Source organism: Zophobas morio, unplaced genomic scaffold (assembly GCF_036711695.1).
Source record: "Zophobas morio isolate AGI-343-1 ecotype UQ-CSIRO unplaced genomic scaffold, CSIRO_AGI_Zmor_V1 ptg000011l, whole genome shotgun sequence".
NCBI lineage: Eukaryota > Metazoa > Arthropoda > Insecta > Coleoptera > Tenebrionidae > Zophobas > Zophobas morio.
This window is the reverse complement of record NW_026972116.1, coordinates 12631908-12647030: the sequence shown is the minus strand read 5'-3', so window position 1 is coordinate 12647030 and position 15123 is coordinate 12631908. Positions and strand designations below refer to the sequence as shown.

The window sequence follows — 15123 nt, the reverse complement described above, 5'->3', positions numbered from 1 at the left end:
CACTGAAATATTTGATTTTTCAGAGTTATTTGATGAACGTTTCCTTTGAGTACGATGAGGAGATAATAGAGTTTGATGAGAACGGGGATCCACCGGGGCGCTACGACATCATGAATTATCAAAAGCTAGAAAATGGAACTTTTGCTTATGTGCAAGTGGGAAATTGGCACAATAAAAGCTTGTCGTGGACCAGACCGGTGCAATTTGGGAAATCTACTATTGTGAAGTCGGTGTGCGCAGAGGAATGTCCAAAAGGACACTACAAAGTAAGTAGTTACTAATTAGTAGACAATTGTGATTTTAGTTGACTGAACTTAACGCAGCGAAAAGCAAGTGCAAAGTACATTATTATAAAAACGTATTTCCTTCAATCCCCAATATATTTTGAATTAAATGTGGCAAATGACAACAAATTTGAAAAAATTAAAATTGAATAGAATCCGCCAAATGGTGAACATTTATTTTCTTTATAAAATGTGTTCAGGCATATTTAATTCATAGAACCTTTGTTTCTTTCAGACAAGCAATCTAAAAGGAAGTCCTACGCGGTTTATTGGTGGCTTCCAATAGACATAACGTCAATGTTCACTATTTGGCGGACTCTTGTTGTATACAAACGAGTTCATATTCTACACCATGAAGATAAAACTAAGTATGAAATTTGGAAATAGAATTGGTTTAAAGGTATTAAGTTCTTTTTTATGTTCCTTTCGTTAACTACAGTTCTGTAAGTTGTAATCTTGCTCCTCGTTTTTTTTTCAAGCTTTACTTTTACAATATAAATATACATAGTACTGGTAACCGTTTTACCTTATTTAAATTTTATAATAAACGTCACTTCAAAATTTTGCGTAGCAAACGTTATTTAAATTTTATAAAATAACTTTCTCCTGTACTCGTAGTTTATGAATCCACCGTAATTTTTTACTCTAATCGTCCATATTTTCTAAAAAAAATTCAAATTGCATAATAACACTTTATAATGTCGAATCGATTCGATTTCTTCATGCAACACTTTTTTTCTTGCACTGTGACTGGTTTTTTTAGAGAGGTTATCCTACTTATTAATATACTCTAAACCATTTTTTTAGCATCGATAATCCTTAAATCGACTAATGTTAAACTTGTGGATTATATCGGAAATGATTTTTTAAGAAAATATCTTCGGCAACATTCACTGCCTTTTTTCAAAATTCTGACTAAATATTTCATTACACGTATTATGTATGGCAACGTATTTTTTAAGACACCCATATAGAGAAGAGATAAAACATTAGTCTAAGCCCTTAATTACCATTGACCAAATCCAAATTTGAATTCGCAAAATTTTATTTATTTTATGATAACACCTGTAAGTAAAAATATATAGATAATATGGTAGTAATATAGTAAGGATGGGACCCAAACCCACATGAGCAGGACGCGTACGAGAATCAATCATCAGTCACGCTGGACTACAAAGCATTTGATGTAGAAGCTTGACATCGGCTTTATAAAGTAACTGTGACAAAAATCAAGGCGGATTCATAAACAACGAGCACAGAAATATATTATTTTATAAAATTTAGATAACCTTAACTACGCAAAATAATGAGGGAACATCATCAAATTGTTCAGTAGCTTCGGAGATCTAATAAAATTCGAAACAGACGATGAACAGACAGATAGACAGATAGATAGTCAGACGGAAATAGGGACCCAGAAAACACGAAAGTAGCTATTCGCTGGATGCAAACTTAGCTTATTCCGCTCGGAAAGTATAAACTTAAATTTAATACGAATAAATGCAAAGTGACGAAAACTCTACAACAAATTATGTAGGATTATGATTGTGATTGGTATAGTGAATTTGGGGAGTGTTTAACGAATTCGCAACAAAGCAGTAAAATACTTTATGCAACGTACTTTACTTTCGGCTGCAGATGCACGATTGTGCAAAGCAAAAGTATGAAAACAAATTACAATGTAAATTGTTTATAAAGTTATCATTAATAAAAAAATACCATACTTATTAAAAATTATTAACTATGATTTTTTGCAAATAGTAGACTCAGTTGATGCGAAAGAAGAAAAAATAATATATTTAGGTCACAACTGCATTTTCTTTTTGACAGACAATCTCCAAAACTACTGGACCGATTGATGTCAAATTTTATGTATTTTGGGAATATCATGTAAATAGTAAAACGCTAACCAAAATTCGTCTAATCATCCCCACCAACAGTGTGATGACGTCTCCGTAAGTACGTGTAAACGATGGCAAAAATCTTCACATACTCTTTTAATAAACTGACGAACATTTGAAGTAGTTTTGGTTTATATTTTCTTTTCAAGATTTAAAATTTGAATAATTTACTAAAATTATAGTTATTTACTACATACTCGTACATCCAAATACACCAAATCATCTACTTGGTTTTTTCTTTTTCTTTTAGTTAATTTTTCTTGAAACAGTACAAAATTCAGGTTTTATTGTTACAATATTCAATCCGTATACAAGACTATCAGAGAGCTAATTACAAAGCTATCAAGCAGCTTTAAAATCAATCTCGCCTGCACTTTCATGTTTGGAACATAAATCCATTTTTAAGTGAATCAAACGATGCCAATTGAAATTTTAATTAAACTGCATTTTATCATTAAACTTCAGAAAATTGACAATTCTGCAGTTATTCGAAACCAGCCAATATCGAAACTATACTGATATGTATTTATTGGAAAATTTAAATGTATCAGCCGGACCGGACATCAGCATGAAATAGAAAAATGTTTACTTTTTACTTTATTTGTTGATAATTATAAAATGTTGTAACACAAAATTACACTCTTTTGAAGACAAAAAAAAATAAATTAGATCGTACAGTAGTTAAAATTTCTAACAGTTCTACATTTTATTGAAATAAAAGTCGCAGTCGGAAATACAAAAAGCTGAGCGTAGGGGGTCTCCTACAATCATTTAAGTCCTTTAAATTCGATGCGTCCACAATATTTGTTTTTTATTCGGAAACAATTTTCTAAGCTCAAACCCCGAGTCCGTGGCCATCATATAACCCTTAAAGAACCGTTCTAAAATTCTGCTGAAACAGCTGTCATTCCGCCAAGGAAAACTTATCTAAAATTTTAAGAAGCTGTTTAGCGTGCAATTCGCAAGCCATGCGTGTTCAAGCAACACATCAACGGTCCAGACTCCGCAAAATTGATATTCCATTACTGTCGACTTTTACAGAACGTCCAGCAAGGCGGAAAGGACAAGCGATGTTGCTGGGTATGCGTGCCATGTCCCAGTGGGGAAATCCTGAACGAAGAAGGGGAGAGCTGCGACCGCTGCCCACTAGGATCCGTGCCTGACGAACGAAAACAAAGTGAGTAGATTGCATCACGAAAATCGTAAATCCCTTCATGACCCGACGATTTCAGCCTGTCTGCGACTGCCCATAGAACACATGCAATGGTGGAACACCCAGGCCATCGTCGCCATGATTTTTGCCTCGCTGGGCTTCCTCAGCACCTTGTTCGCATTCCTCGTCTTCGTGAAATACAACAACACTCCAGTCGTCAAGTCTTCCACTAAAGAACTGTGCTATATTATTTTGGCAGGAATGACAGTTTCTCACGCTAGTATTTTTGCTATCCTTGCTAAACCGTCAGAAGTGTCTTGCGCGCTAAGTCGATTTCTTCCAGGGATGAGTTTCGCGATGATTTATGCTGCTGTTTTGACTAAAACCAACAGAATCGCCCGAATTTTAGCCGGAAGCAAGAAGAGATTTCCTACAAGAAAACCATTGTTTATGTCAGCTACAGCTCAAGTAGTTATCACGTGTTTTCTAGTAGCTATTGAAATCTTCATCTCGGGAGGGATGCTCCACTTCCAGGTCCCCACCACCATACACGTTTATTCCACCAAGAAAACTCTTCTAGAATGCGACACATCGCCTGAAGCAATCGTCGTTCCTCTCGCCTTTGACTTTTTCCTCATCATTCTTTGCACTCTGTACGCTGTCAAAACAAGAAACGTTCCAGAAAACTTCAACGAAGCCAAATTCATCGGCTTCGCAATGTATACAACCTGCGTAATTTGGATAGCTTTTGTGCCCATCTACTACGGAAGCGAATCCAAAGTCATTACTTTGTGTATGTGTGTCACTCTTAGCGCTTTGGTTATTTGGGTTTTCTTGTTCGTTCCTAAACTGTACATAATTCTCATCAAACCGGAAAGAAACAACCGTGCTCTTTTCACCACCAGCAAAAGCATTCGGTGTCATATAGGTTCCAGAGTGGCGTCAGCTGTCTCCAACAAGAGTTCTACTAACAGCTGGAAAGACAGTACGACCTCGGGAAGAGAAAATTTACCACCACAAAAAAGAACTATGTCGTGTCAAACTGGAAGTGAATTACTCCAGGTTTTGCTCAACCCGAAAGCCCTCATGGAACCTTACACGACGACTACCAATTCGTGTACATTACCAAAGATTACAGAGAGAGACTGCTGTGAAGCCGATAATTGCCAAGTTAAGAAAATTATTATTGAATTACCTGACAATCCAGTTTATTAGAGTTAGATATACAGACTTCAGTCAATTTTGACCAAAAGTAAAGAGGCAGTTTTAATTTATTATTAACTGTGATTTAGATTACGCGAAATGTTTCTCTAATAAGTGTGCCAAAAATGTAATTTCAGTTTTAGTCAACACAATAAAGTTGCCTCTTTACCACAGTAAGTATATGCTACTTACCAAAAGTTGATACTAGTCAATAAGTTTTATCATCTACTTCGTTCAAATGACAACTAGAATCGTCTTGTACAAATGTATAGGTTTAACTTTTTTAGATGTAAATGTTTTTCTCTTCAGTATTTCTGTACACAAATATTCTATTTTATATGTTACGACGTATAAAGTTTTAGTAATTTCTCGTTAACAAAATATGAATGTGTTCATAAAGACCAAGTAGTAAATGTACAATTTTCCAGTCTTCGAAGCAATACTGTTTACTGTTTATAATAAAATTTCAGTTATTAAAGGTCTTTTATTTTCCATTTCAAAAGACACGACGGCCACTGTATTAAGACCTAGGAATATAAAATAATTTAGCTTAAAATTAAGTAACATACTTGGTGCCACTATATTATATTTCACATATACAGATAAATACAAGGTGCTATTTTACATAAATAATAAACTTGCGATTGTTTTCAACAATATTTCGTTAATACTTCTCTGGATATGTATAGACTAAGGATGTCACTTAGTGTTTCAGTGTTAAACACAAGACGGAACTTTTATTGAAACTAAAACTACTTTATGCGTTCCCCCTTGTATTTATGCATAAACGATAAAAGCTTTGTCTTTTCGTTTTTATACATTTACTTACATTTAACAAATTAGTATATTTATGTATGTAGATATGACGGCAATAAATGGCAACTTAAAGATATGTAAATGTTTAGAACTCCAAAAACTAGTTTCACGGTTAAGCCGCCGGGTGTTGATTGTTGTTAATCGTTCTATTTTTAAGTCAGTCAAAACTGCTTAAATGAAACTAGCTTAAAAAGTGACAGCGTTACAAGTGCTCCAGCACATCCACTAAAGTCACACTTCAATAAAAGTGATATAATATACACTATCTACAAATAAAAATCTACAAACAAAACGGAATAAATGCTCTATTATTAATTTCAACAAATTATTATCAACAAGTATTTTGTACATCCACAATGTGGGTTTGATACCCAATAAATTTATACAATATTCGAACGTAAACTAAATTTATATTAGAGATTACTTATCATAATTCTAATCAATGTACTCCGCTTTTGCAACATTTATAATAAACAACAGTTTAACTTTAATAGACACGATGTTGAATATATCTATAATAAAAAATTTTTCGTGTCTATATTTATCAAAATTAGAATTTTCCAAAAGCTACTGTTTCCAAAATAAACTATCTCGTAAAAACTTCTACTTAAAATGATATGACTTAAAATGGTGTAATAGTACGATACTTTCTATATTTTAAAATTTTAAAGAGAGCTTACACTCACATCAAAAAGTAAGTAATATCAATTACCCTCTAACGCTTAAGTCTTTATCTATAAATCCTTACGTACTTAAACTCAATCTTATCAATTTGATAAAAATCAAAAAGAATAATTATTTATGGTAGTGTGGTGTCTCATTTTACCAATCATAACTACAGCTAGCAGTGGTAATGGGTTGTTGCGTCTGAAGAGTCGTAAACTCGGATGAAAATCCACAGGAATATTGGACCAAATTAGTATTCGTCTGTAAAAATATCGCCATTATTTAAATTTTCTGCCTGGGTTTCACGTTTCATGCTAAATAATCTTCAGGTACTTACTTCTTACCTGGAACCCAGTGTATCGTTGATCGCCCGTATTCTGCACAAACGGATTTACTGCTCCTCCTCCGGGAATATCCAAGGTCCCTCCCTGTCCCATCTGGTAAGTTGCACCATAACCGTCTTGTTGAGCTAATTCATGAAGTTTAGTGCTAGACAAAGCTCTGGGTATCGGGTTACTGGGTACACCATGCGGTGCTAGATGCGAGGTTTCTTCGGCAACTTGGTGTGGATCTTCAGTTGGAGGTAGATCAGAGACAAAGCCCTGATCTACACGATAGAAATTGATGAAAACAAAAACTCCCAATACCACAAGACATATTAGACCGTAACCTCGAAACGTGGCGGTAGACCCAAACGAATTCACAAACAATCCCCCAATAACGGCACCACAACCACGTCCTAATCCATGATGAATACCTTGAAGGACCCCTTGAGCCGATGATCTCAGATGAGGCGGTGTGTTGTGAGCTAGATATGAACAACATGCCGCCCAAACTGCAGCGTGAGTGATTCCCTGAAATTTAAAGTCCTGAAAGCATTCAACGTGTTTGCGAAAGCCTAACCTGCATGAACTCAAACGGCAAAACCCACCAGGGCTTTGATAACCACGATATGTATAGAAATCGTAGAGTGTTGCCGATAAGACCAAGGCACAAGACTTTAACGTGGCCCATTTGTCTGATCAACCTAAAACTGAAAAAGTAGGCGAAGATTTCTGATATGTGGTTGATAACGGAAGCCACTCCAAACAGTGTAGGGGAACCTCCATAGTCTTGCAAGTGCCAAAAAAGAAAAGTGAAGATTAAGCCAATTCCAAAACCCATGAACCATGCCACGAAGAGGAAAGAAGCACATTTCAAGTTTTTGAACTGTTGAAGCACTGTGACCCACTCGGGCATTTCGCGTGTTGTTTGAGCAAATACTTTGGTCTAAAGAAAAGAAGCATTGGCGAAATGTTCACCTATAAAGCAACATTACCTTTTCTTCCGTTGGTTGAATAGGAGCTGCTCTAGTATCTGCCAAAGACGGCAACTGCAATTGTTCGGCTAGTTGGGCCTGCATTTGATCTTCGTGTGACATCGGTGGTGGTTGTTTCTCTGTATCGGACTGCGGTGGAGGTGGAGGGTCGTCATACTTGAAAGTTATTTGAGTCGCTGTTATTAACGCAGCTCCCATAAGAACCGAGAACGTTGCGAAGCAAATAGTGTAGTTTTTCTCTTTTTTATATGGCCCGCACGGATGATTGGGGAAAGAGGTGGAATGATCTAGGGCTATGCCAACGAAGAACATAGCTAAACCCCATCCCAGAGAACCAAACATTCTTTGATGACCATAACGATCGGCATCTTCACCAAGTAGAGTGATTACAGCTGAATCTGCCAAAGTAATAGCTGGTGCGCTGAAAAACTCTCCAATTATTACTAAAAGAATGAGAAGGAAGAATGCTTTTTGGATATCTTGAGTTCGGTAAACGATGGAAGATATTATAGGCTGTACCCAGCTGTCATGATCTTGGGGTTTATAATTGGCTGCGTAATTCACGTTTATGGGTGACTGCCCAGCGTTCGGTATGGGTCGGGCCGAGCGTTCAGTTCTAATGTGCCTAAAATAACCGTATGTAGAGTGATGAACCTAATTCGTCTACCAACCTTAAAAATTGCGTTGAATCATCCGCCCGGTGTATATACGAAGGATTCTCCATCATAACCGATCTCTTGTTTACCATCCTCATGTTGACATTAGGCGCTATCAAAACAGGTGAGTTGTTTCTATATTCCATGCAAGACGTTGCTGGTGGCTGTATCGAGCCCAAAGGAACAGTGAAAACTATCCAAGCAGATAAAGACGCTAAAAGCAACAATTTCCCTTTCTGCCACCTATCGGCCAAACTTCCCCAAAACGGAGCCGACAGAAACTCCACAAAGGGCCTAATCCCGATGAGAAACCCGCACTGGCTAGCATTCATCCCCATTTGTTTAAAATACACCCCCATCAAAGGAAACAGCGATCCGAAGGCAGAGTAGAAGAAAAAATAAAAGCTCTTTACTATCAACAACTCTTGATCAACTGGACCGAAGATCATTTCAAGGATGTCGGATTTTCCGCGGATTTTGTGCGTTGCTTCTTTGGGTTGTGGATACCTGTTAGGGTTTGTTATAAAAATGTCGCATCGAGTAAGTATGTCTTACATGGAGGGATCGACTTCTCCGTGTGCCTCTGGATCGACCATGGGCCGTACACCAGGCTGGGGCTGAGGCACCCCGGCTCCGGAATACTGGTAGTCCATTTTTTCCATCTTTTAAACACACACACGAATTTGGAACACAGGAACACTGCGTGTTCCGTCCGATTGAATCGATGTTCACTTGCAGCAGCAGCTGTAGGCGACCGATCAATAGGAGCCGTGCGCCGCCAATTTGTTTTCATGGAGTGGCGCTACTGTGTGTGGAGGCGGCTATCGCTTGAAGAGGGCAACATGTGTGTAAATAATATTAATTCATCTACAAATTTATTTAGTGCACTTAGGATAAGAACTATTCAGGAATTTAATTGTTCTATGTTTATTTATTATTATTATTATTATTATCGATCGGGCAGAGACATCCACCGGTTATGATCGCGTACAACAACTACTATGTAATGTAACTTAAATAACAAACAGTATCAAAGAATAGAAACATCTAGTCCTGCTGTCTGTATTTAAACTGAATATATGTTTAATTGAGGTGTTCACATTCGTAAGTGCTTTTCTCTTACACATCTTTCAGTAAGCGTTGGCAATTTCATCATAGACAGCATATCAAGATATCCCGGCCTATTTCGTCAAAGGGTATTCTTGTTGCTCGACGCTAGACATTTTCTAGTAACGTTATATCTTTCTGTAACACTGGTGTCCACACACTTTTGCCAAACTCTATTATGGATTTTACAAAAGTTTTATATAATTTAACAGCTACAGAAATATTTGTTCTGTCGAATGATTTACTTAGCAGGTACACCATCTTGTTAGATTTTTTTGTAATATACATAACATGCTCTGACCATGAAAGATTAGACGTTATCAAGGTACCTAAATCTAAATATGACTCTGATTTTTTGAGTTCCGCACCTCCTACGCTATATGTGTGCCTACAATTTTTAAAATCTAGGTGTAAAATAGTACAGTTGTCTCTATTTAATGGTAAACCCCATTGTTCCGATCATTTAAGAACAGCTGAGATGTCATTTGTCATATAATAAGATGATTGCAACTTTCATTATAAATTTTAAGATCATCCGTGTACATTGCAAAGTGAGAATTTATGGAAAAGATCAGCGGTATAAACTAAAAAAAAAAAGTGGACCAAGTACCGATCCTTGAAGTACACCACTAATTACTTGAACTATAGCACTCAAAGCGTCTCCTATTTTTACGTTAAATGAGCGATCAGTAAGGAAAGCATCGATCCAACGACGAAGTTTACCTTGGATTCCAAAATGTGGTAACTTATATACAAGTATCGTCTAGGCACACGGTCGAAGTCGCTGTTTTCCAGTCAAGAGATAATACACCTGATCGAAAATACTGGTTAATGAGTATGCATATGAGACGAGAAAGGTAGCACAACCTTTTAAAATTTTGGCAATAATTTTATCAGGGCCCGAAGACTTTGTGGATTTTAATTTAAGAAGTTTTTCCAGCAGTTTCTTCAGGAAATTGTATATCAGTCAAGGGTGCTACATTTGAGGGAACATTTATGACTGGTATGCTATTTGGTTCACTTGTAAAAACAGCAGCAAACATAGATGCGAAAATAATAAATCAGTATATTTAGCCATAAGCGAGGCAATGTGTGAATAAACTACAGTACTAGTAAAATATTCACAGTTTGCATTAGTGAATACGGTGACTAAGAAATAGAATTATCTAGAGCCGTTAAAGATGGGTTGTCACAAACATTGGTAGAAGAATGTAATATTTTTTCGTAAGCTCTTTTCTCGTCAATAGAGGAAAAATATCGTATAACATCGAAGATACACCTTCTACATCGGCAGTATATTTATGGAGCAGTTGTAAAATGTCTACTTCTCCAACCGCTTTTTTCATAAATTCCAATGTTTGTGAAAAACTAATAAGATATTGAACATTATCTTGTTGTTGTTCTTTAGCCGGTTCTAATAGCTCCAGTTAAGCTTTTAGTCGAGTCAGATCTGATTTTTTTAGCTTTCCTGTTATCACTATCATCAGAAATTTCGAATAATCTACCAGAAAGATCCAAAGAATTCTCTACAGGTGCTTGTATTATTAGACTTAGAAAACAATGAAATTACACCAGTACAATCATTCATTAGCGAAATGCCCAATCATTTCACATTTTAAACAAGCGTTGTCATAACCTCATAACTTACGAAGATCCGGTAGTTTGTATTGTCAATTTTAGAACCAAAGATGACAGAAGGTCTAGCATTTCATTAGGCTGAACATAAATTTGTCTCCTAAAGCTGAAAACATGATTGTATTTATTGTTTGCAACAGCCCCCCGCAAAGAGGACATTTGTGATACCGTTTGTAGAATGTAATGGGGAATCGACGGACGAACGTTCGAAAAGATAATTCTCCCAGCAGGGTTAATTAATCGACGCCCGCGATTTGTTTATCTTGAATAGTGATAGCTGAATTCTCGAAATTAATCTGGTCCACATACGAAAGATCACTCAAATAAATGGATATGCGTTCATTAGACATAAGAGAAGCAAAAATAACATTCTTTGCTGTGACTGTATCACCTATAGCCACCACGTAATCTGTAAAGCTGGATTTATAAACTCATCCGCAGCAGCGCAGTAGCTGTTGACGCAGCCGCCAACAAGTTGAAACATTTGAATTGTTTATGAATCTCTTTCTCTCAGTAGGGAACTCGAATGTTTCAACTTGCCGCAGTTGCGTCAACAGCAACCGCTGCTGCTGCGGATGAGTTTATAAAACCAGCTTAAGCTTCAAATCTTTAATGGAGATTAGCACATTGGCTTATTCCTTTGCTAGAGACTGAGACCTAGACGTCTCCATTTCTGACAGGTTAATCAAAAGATGCTATTTACTTATACTGATAACAGAACTACCAATACTATAAGTGCCGACAAACGATATATTAAACACGACTGTGGCTATGAACACGTTATCAGTAACTTCCAATAACGACTTTAAAGAAGCAGTTTGTGTTTAATTTAAACTCACCCAAAAATGTTGGAAAGCGAGGAGCAACTAAAATCACAACCGTACTCCTAGAACTAATAAAGTCTGAAGTTAAAGAAGACAAAATGTTTAATTTGTTGTGGTGCCTAAATTCGATAATATGACATGTTTATAATTTCTAGTTAGAAATAGTGTAACCTAATTTTAAGACTTAGGTCGTTAGGTTCCCTGACCTAACAACCTAAGTGATAATAACAGTCTTTGCCACAAATATAAACTGTTAGAAGTCCAGATGTATTAATTATTATTGGCCACCTACACAAAAACCACGGGTTTGTTTTACAATTTTTATATAAAATGGTTGTTATGATGGACAGTCATTTATTATTTTAACAAATAATTATTATTTTAATAGTCGTCACTTTGCAGCTGCTTTCTTTTCTTTTTGAGATAACATCTTTACAAACAAAAGTAAAATTCCAGCAAGAGTTAGGACACTTCCCGCAAAAATAAAACTGGAATTAAAAGTAGCGGTTGCTGTTACAATCATTCCGGTGAGTGGCACTCCCAAAAATCCAGCAATACCATTAAATAATAACACTATCCCGAAGGCATTTGTCAAGTTTTCTAATCCTAACAGGTCTACCAGTATTGGAGTTCTCAAACATGTAAAAGTCGCTTAAAATAAATCAGTAATTTTCTATGAATGTTGATGTTTTAAAAAAATTACCCATTGTTAATCCAAATATGATGCAGTAGCCAAAATGTGCTATTAAATTTTTGAAAAAGGCAGAACAAATACTTGATATTCCACAAATGAACAACGTCACATAAGATATTTCCAAAGGCTTAGCTTTAGGATGTGTTGAAGCTATTCCGCTTAAAATACGTCCGAAGATGTTTGAAATTCCCAAAGCAGTATAGAAAAAAGTTGACTGGCTTTTTTCCACACCGACTTCATCCGCTCGTTCGATGATATAGATAAAAGGAGAATACAAGCCTAATATATACAAAAAACCACTAAGGATAAGTACAGAAAATGACGGAGATTTCAACAATTGTAAATTCATCATGGTTGTTAATGTTCTAACAATAGACTCCGGACAACATTTACAAAAAACTTGTTCATTTCGTGTTTCTTTTAACAAGTCAACTCTTGTTACAGACATTGTATAATCCATACTTTTCGCCTACAAACTGTTTTTTAAAAACAACAACATTCGCTAATATTTAATGCTACTTTGCTTAGGTGTGAAGCCTTCGATTGAGCGTACTCGGATAAGGTGAAAAGCGATGCTCCATAAAAAATATCGTCTCTGTACATTGGTCTGTTTGGAACTTCTGCGTCACAACAAACTCTGCAACATTTAAACCGACAACAAAGTCTATAAAAACACTTTCTACTTCGAGCGTTTTCGACTTCGAGCACAGTACTGAGTTTACTTGTTTTATCCAATCTCTCTGAGCGAGTTTCGGCAGTTTTCGAGGCAGTACTTTTGAGAAAGGTGGATGTGCTTCCTTCAGCAGTACTAGTCATGAAAATGGATGAAGCACTAGACCCTGCGGGAAAATACATCAAACTGGTGGATTATTGTATGACCGGGCATGAGTAGGGTAACGAGTGTTGTGAAATCCTTACGAAAAAATCCTATCCTTTCACTCCCTTTGTCTTCGACTTCCTGAAAGTATACACTTCCATCTCCAATCGAGAGAACTTGAACAATTGATTTATCCTTGTTAGTTAAGACACGTGTTGGTTTTAAAGGTCGATAAAAAAGTGCCACTGCACTAACTACTACGCAAATGCCTGCTATAACATGAAATTTTGATTTCCAGTCGTAGTTCGCCAAAATACCTTCTATAATAAAGGGAAAGCCTATAATTCCAACGGCCGAGCCTGTTACAGCCAATGAAGTGGCCAAAGCCCTCCATCTTTCGAAGTAAAATCCAATTACTATAATCGACGGTACATATACCAGACCAAAGCCACAACCCCCAATAACTCCAAAAACTATCAAAAATGTGTAAAAAGAGGTAGTGAACGTACTGAAGCAGAAAGCGCCAGCAGCGATGATTCCACCTATAACTCCTGTCACTTGAAATCCTAAACGATTTACAAGTGCACATGAGACGGGACCTGTAATATGATACGAAGTAAAAGAGAAAAAAGAAATTTGTAAAATTACCTGATAAATAATAAAAGCCAACCATTAAAGAACTAGCGATTGCTATATTTGTCGGTAGGGTATTGAATGCTTTACTGATATCATTTAAAAAAAGGCCGAATGTGTAAATTGCCCCATCAACAACAAAATTGCAAAAGAATGAAGTAACTACCACAATCCATCCCCACCCTCCGTCGGGTGGTATTGTTAGATATGTATCTATATATTCTTCACTAAGAGCAACCTTTGATTTGTGGCTTGATCCTGTAGAAGAGTAATCACTAGTTAAACTATCTCTTTTACTTTCCATTTATATTATCAACAAAATTCAAAAGTTTGCTTAATGTAGATACTTAAAAAGTCAAAAATTTGACGTACGTTTAGTTCTCTCAGAAACTAGGATTATTTAGTAGCCTTGGTTAGAAAAACAAGCCATCATAGTTAATCGATGATAATTATATCAATAACAAGAACATCCACTTTCAATAATGTCGAATTTGACAAGATTTTCTGTTTCTTTCATTGATTATTTCTAACTTCATCTGTGGTCTAACACTATTTGTGAAGTGTTAGTTGTAGTTGTAGCAAGGACCAATATATTAACTAACTATTTTAATGACTCCAAATGAAAAGGAAATTTATTTTGTTGATCTCGAAAATTCAAAATTCTCAAACAAAAGTATATAAATGAAAATTTCATATTACAACAGACAAGTTACGCAAAGCACACTGTTTAGGAAATCATTAGATATATTATTATTATCATTACTTAGGTTAATTTCTAAAGTTCCTCTGTGTTGTTGGAAATTCACCACACATTGAAAAATAATATAAGTTTTCTTTCTCATCCCCATTGCACAAAGCAGGCGTTGAGAAAGATAGCTTGCTCATCCAGAGTCAAGTCGAGGACGATTTCTATTGATTGCATCCTATTAATTTTAAATGACTTTCTTGATGACTCATGGATTTTTACGGAACTTTATATATTACCAACATAACTGATAACTGATTTGATGAATAAGAAAAATTGTGAATAACGAAAATAGGAACCTTCGCTGAGAGAGAATACAATTTTTCAAAAAACCATTGCAGTTTCAATATGGTTCGCATTTCGCTTTTAATGCCAGTATCAAGTTGACGTAACTAAAGTCCGCTACGTAAATATCAGAGTTACGTGACAAATGTGTGAGGTTTTTATGACCTCATTAACTAGAACTGAGGTAAATTTGACATTTACGAAAATAATTTACCGGAGTGTCTTCTAAAAGACTTTAGGAGACTATTTACACTTATAATGGACATTTAAGTTGACTTTTGCTGGCAAACAACACCCTCAAAAGATATCATTTTGCAGCTGGTGTTATGAATCCAACCAAGGTATCACAATTACATTTTTGCTGCTGATTTCAAATTAGACTTAAA

General features: G+C 36.0%; 3 protein-coding genes across 5 annotated transcripts in view; 1 reads left to right on the top strand and 2 right to left on the bottom strand.

Annotated features, from left to right (window-relative positions):
- Positions 1 to 5019, top strand: part of LOC135126954 (metabotropic glutamate receptor 5-like) — a 114353-nt gene extending 109334 nt beyond the window's left edge. For both annotated transcript variants that reach the window (XM_064053210.1, XM_064053211.1), the window contains exons 6-8: positions 24 to 266; positions 3227 to 3362; positions 3418 to 5019. In XM_064053210.1, the coding sequence (XP_063909280.1) occupies positions 24 to 266; positions 3227 to 3362; positions 3418 to 4553 (1515 nt within the window). In that variant the 3' untranslated portion in view covers positions 4554 to 5019. The remainder of the gene's footprint in view (positions 1 to 23; positions 267 to 3226; positions 3363 to 3417) is intronic.
- LOC135126955 (major facilitator superfamily domain-containing protein 6) lies at positions 5012 to 8743 on the bottom strand. 2 transcript variants are annotated; one of them, XM_064053212.1, is made up of 6 exons: positions 8553 to 8743; positions 8013 to 8504; positions 7342 to 7966; positions 6927 to 7292; positions 6368 to 6877; positions 5012 to 6284 (listed from the first exon to the last, which is right to left on the bottom strand). In XM_064053212.1, exons 1-6 carry the CDS (start codon positions 8657 to 8659, stop codon positions 6180 to 6182), a joined length of 2205 nt encoding a protein of 734 aa, XP_063909282.1. In that variant the 5' UTR covers positions 8660 to 8743; the 3' UTR covers positions 5012 to 6179. The 2 variants fall into 2 exon arrangements, with proteins under 2 accessions (XP_063909282.1, XP_063909283.1); XM_064053213.1 differs by having other exon boundaries at positions 6192 to 6284; positions 6361 to 6877.
- A 2232-nt stretch (positions 8744 to 10975) lies between these two features.
- On the bottom strand, positions 10976 to 13952 carry LOC135127335 (monocarboxylate transporter 3-like). The gene is made up of 6 exons (XM_064053779.1): positions 13723 to 13952; positions 13176 to 13673; positions 12777 to 13096; positions 12267 to 12726; positions 11959 to 12214; positions 10976 to 11156 (listed from the first exon to the last, which is right to left on the bottom strand). Exons 1-6 carry the CDS (start codon positions 13745 to 13747, stop codon positions 10976 to 10978), a joined length of 1740 nt encoding a protein of 579 aa, XP_063909849.1. The 5' UTR covers positions 13748 to 13952.
- Positions 13953 to 15123: the final 1171 nt, after the last annotated feature.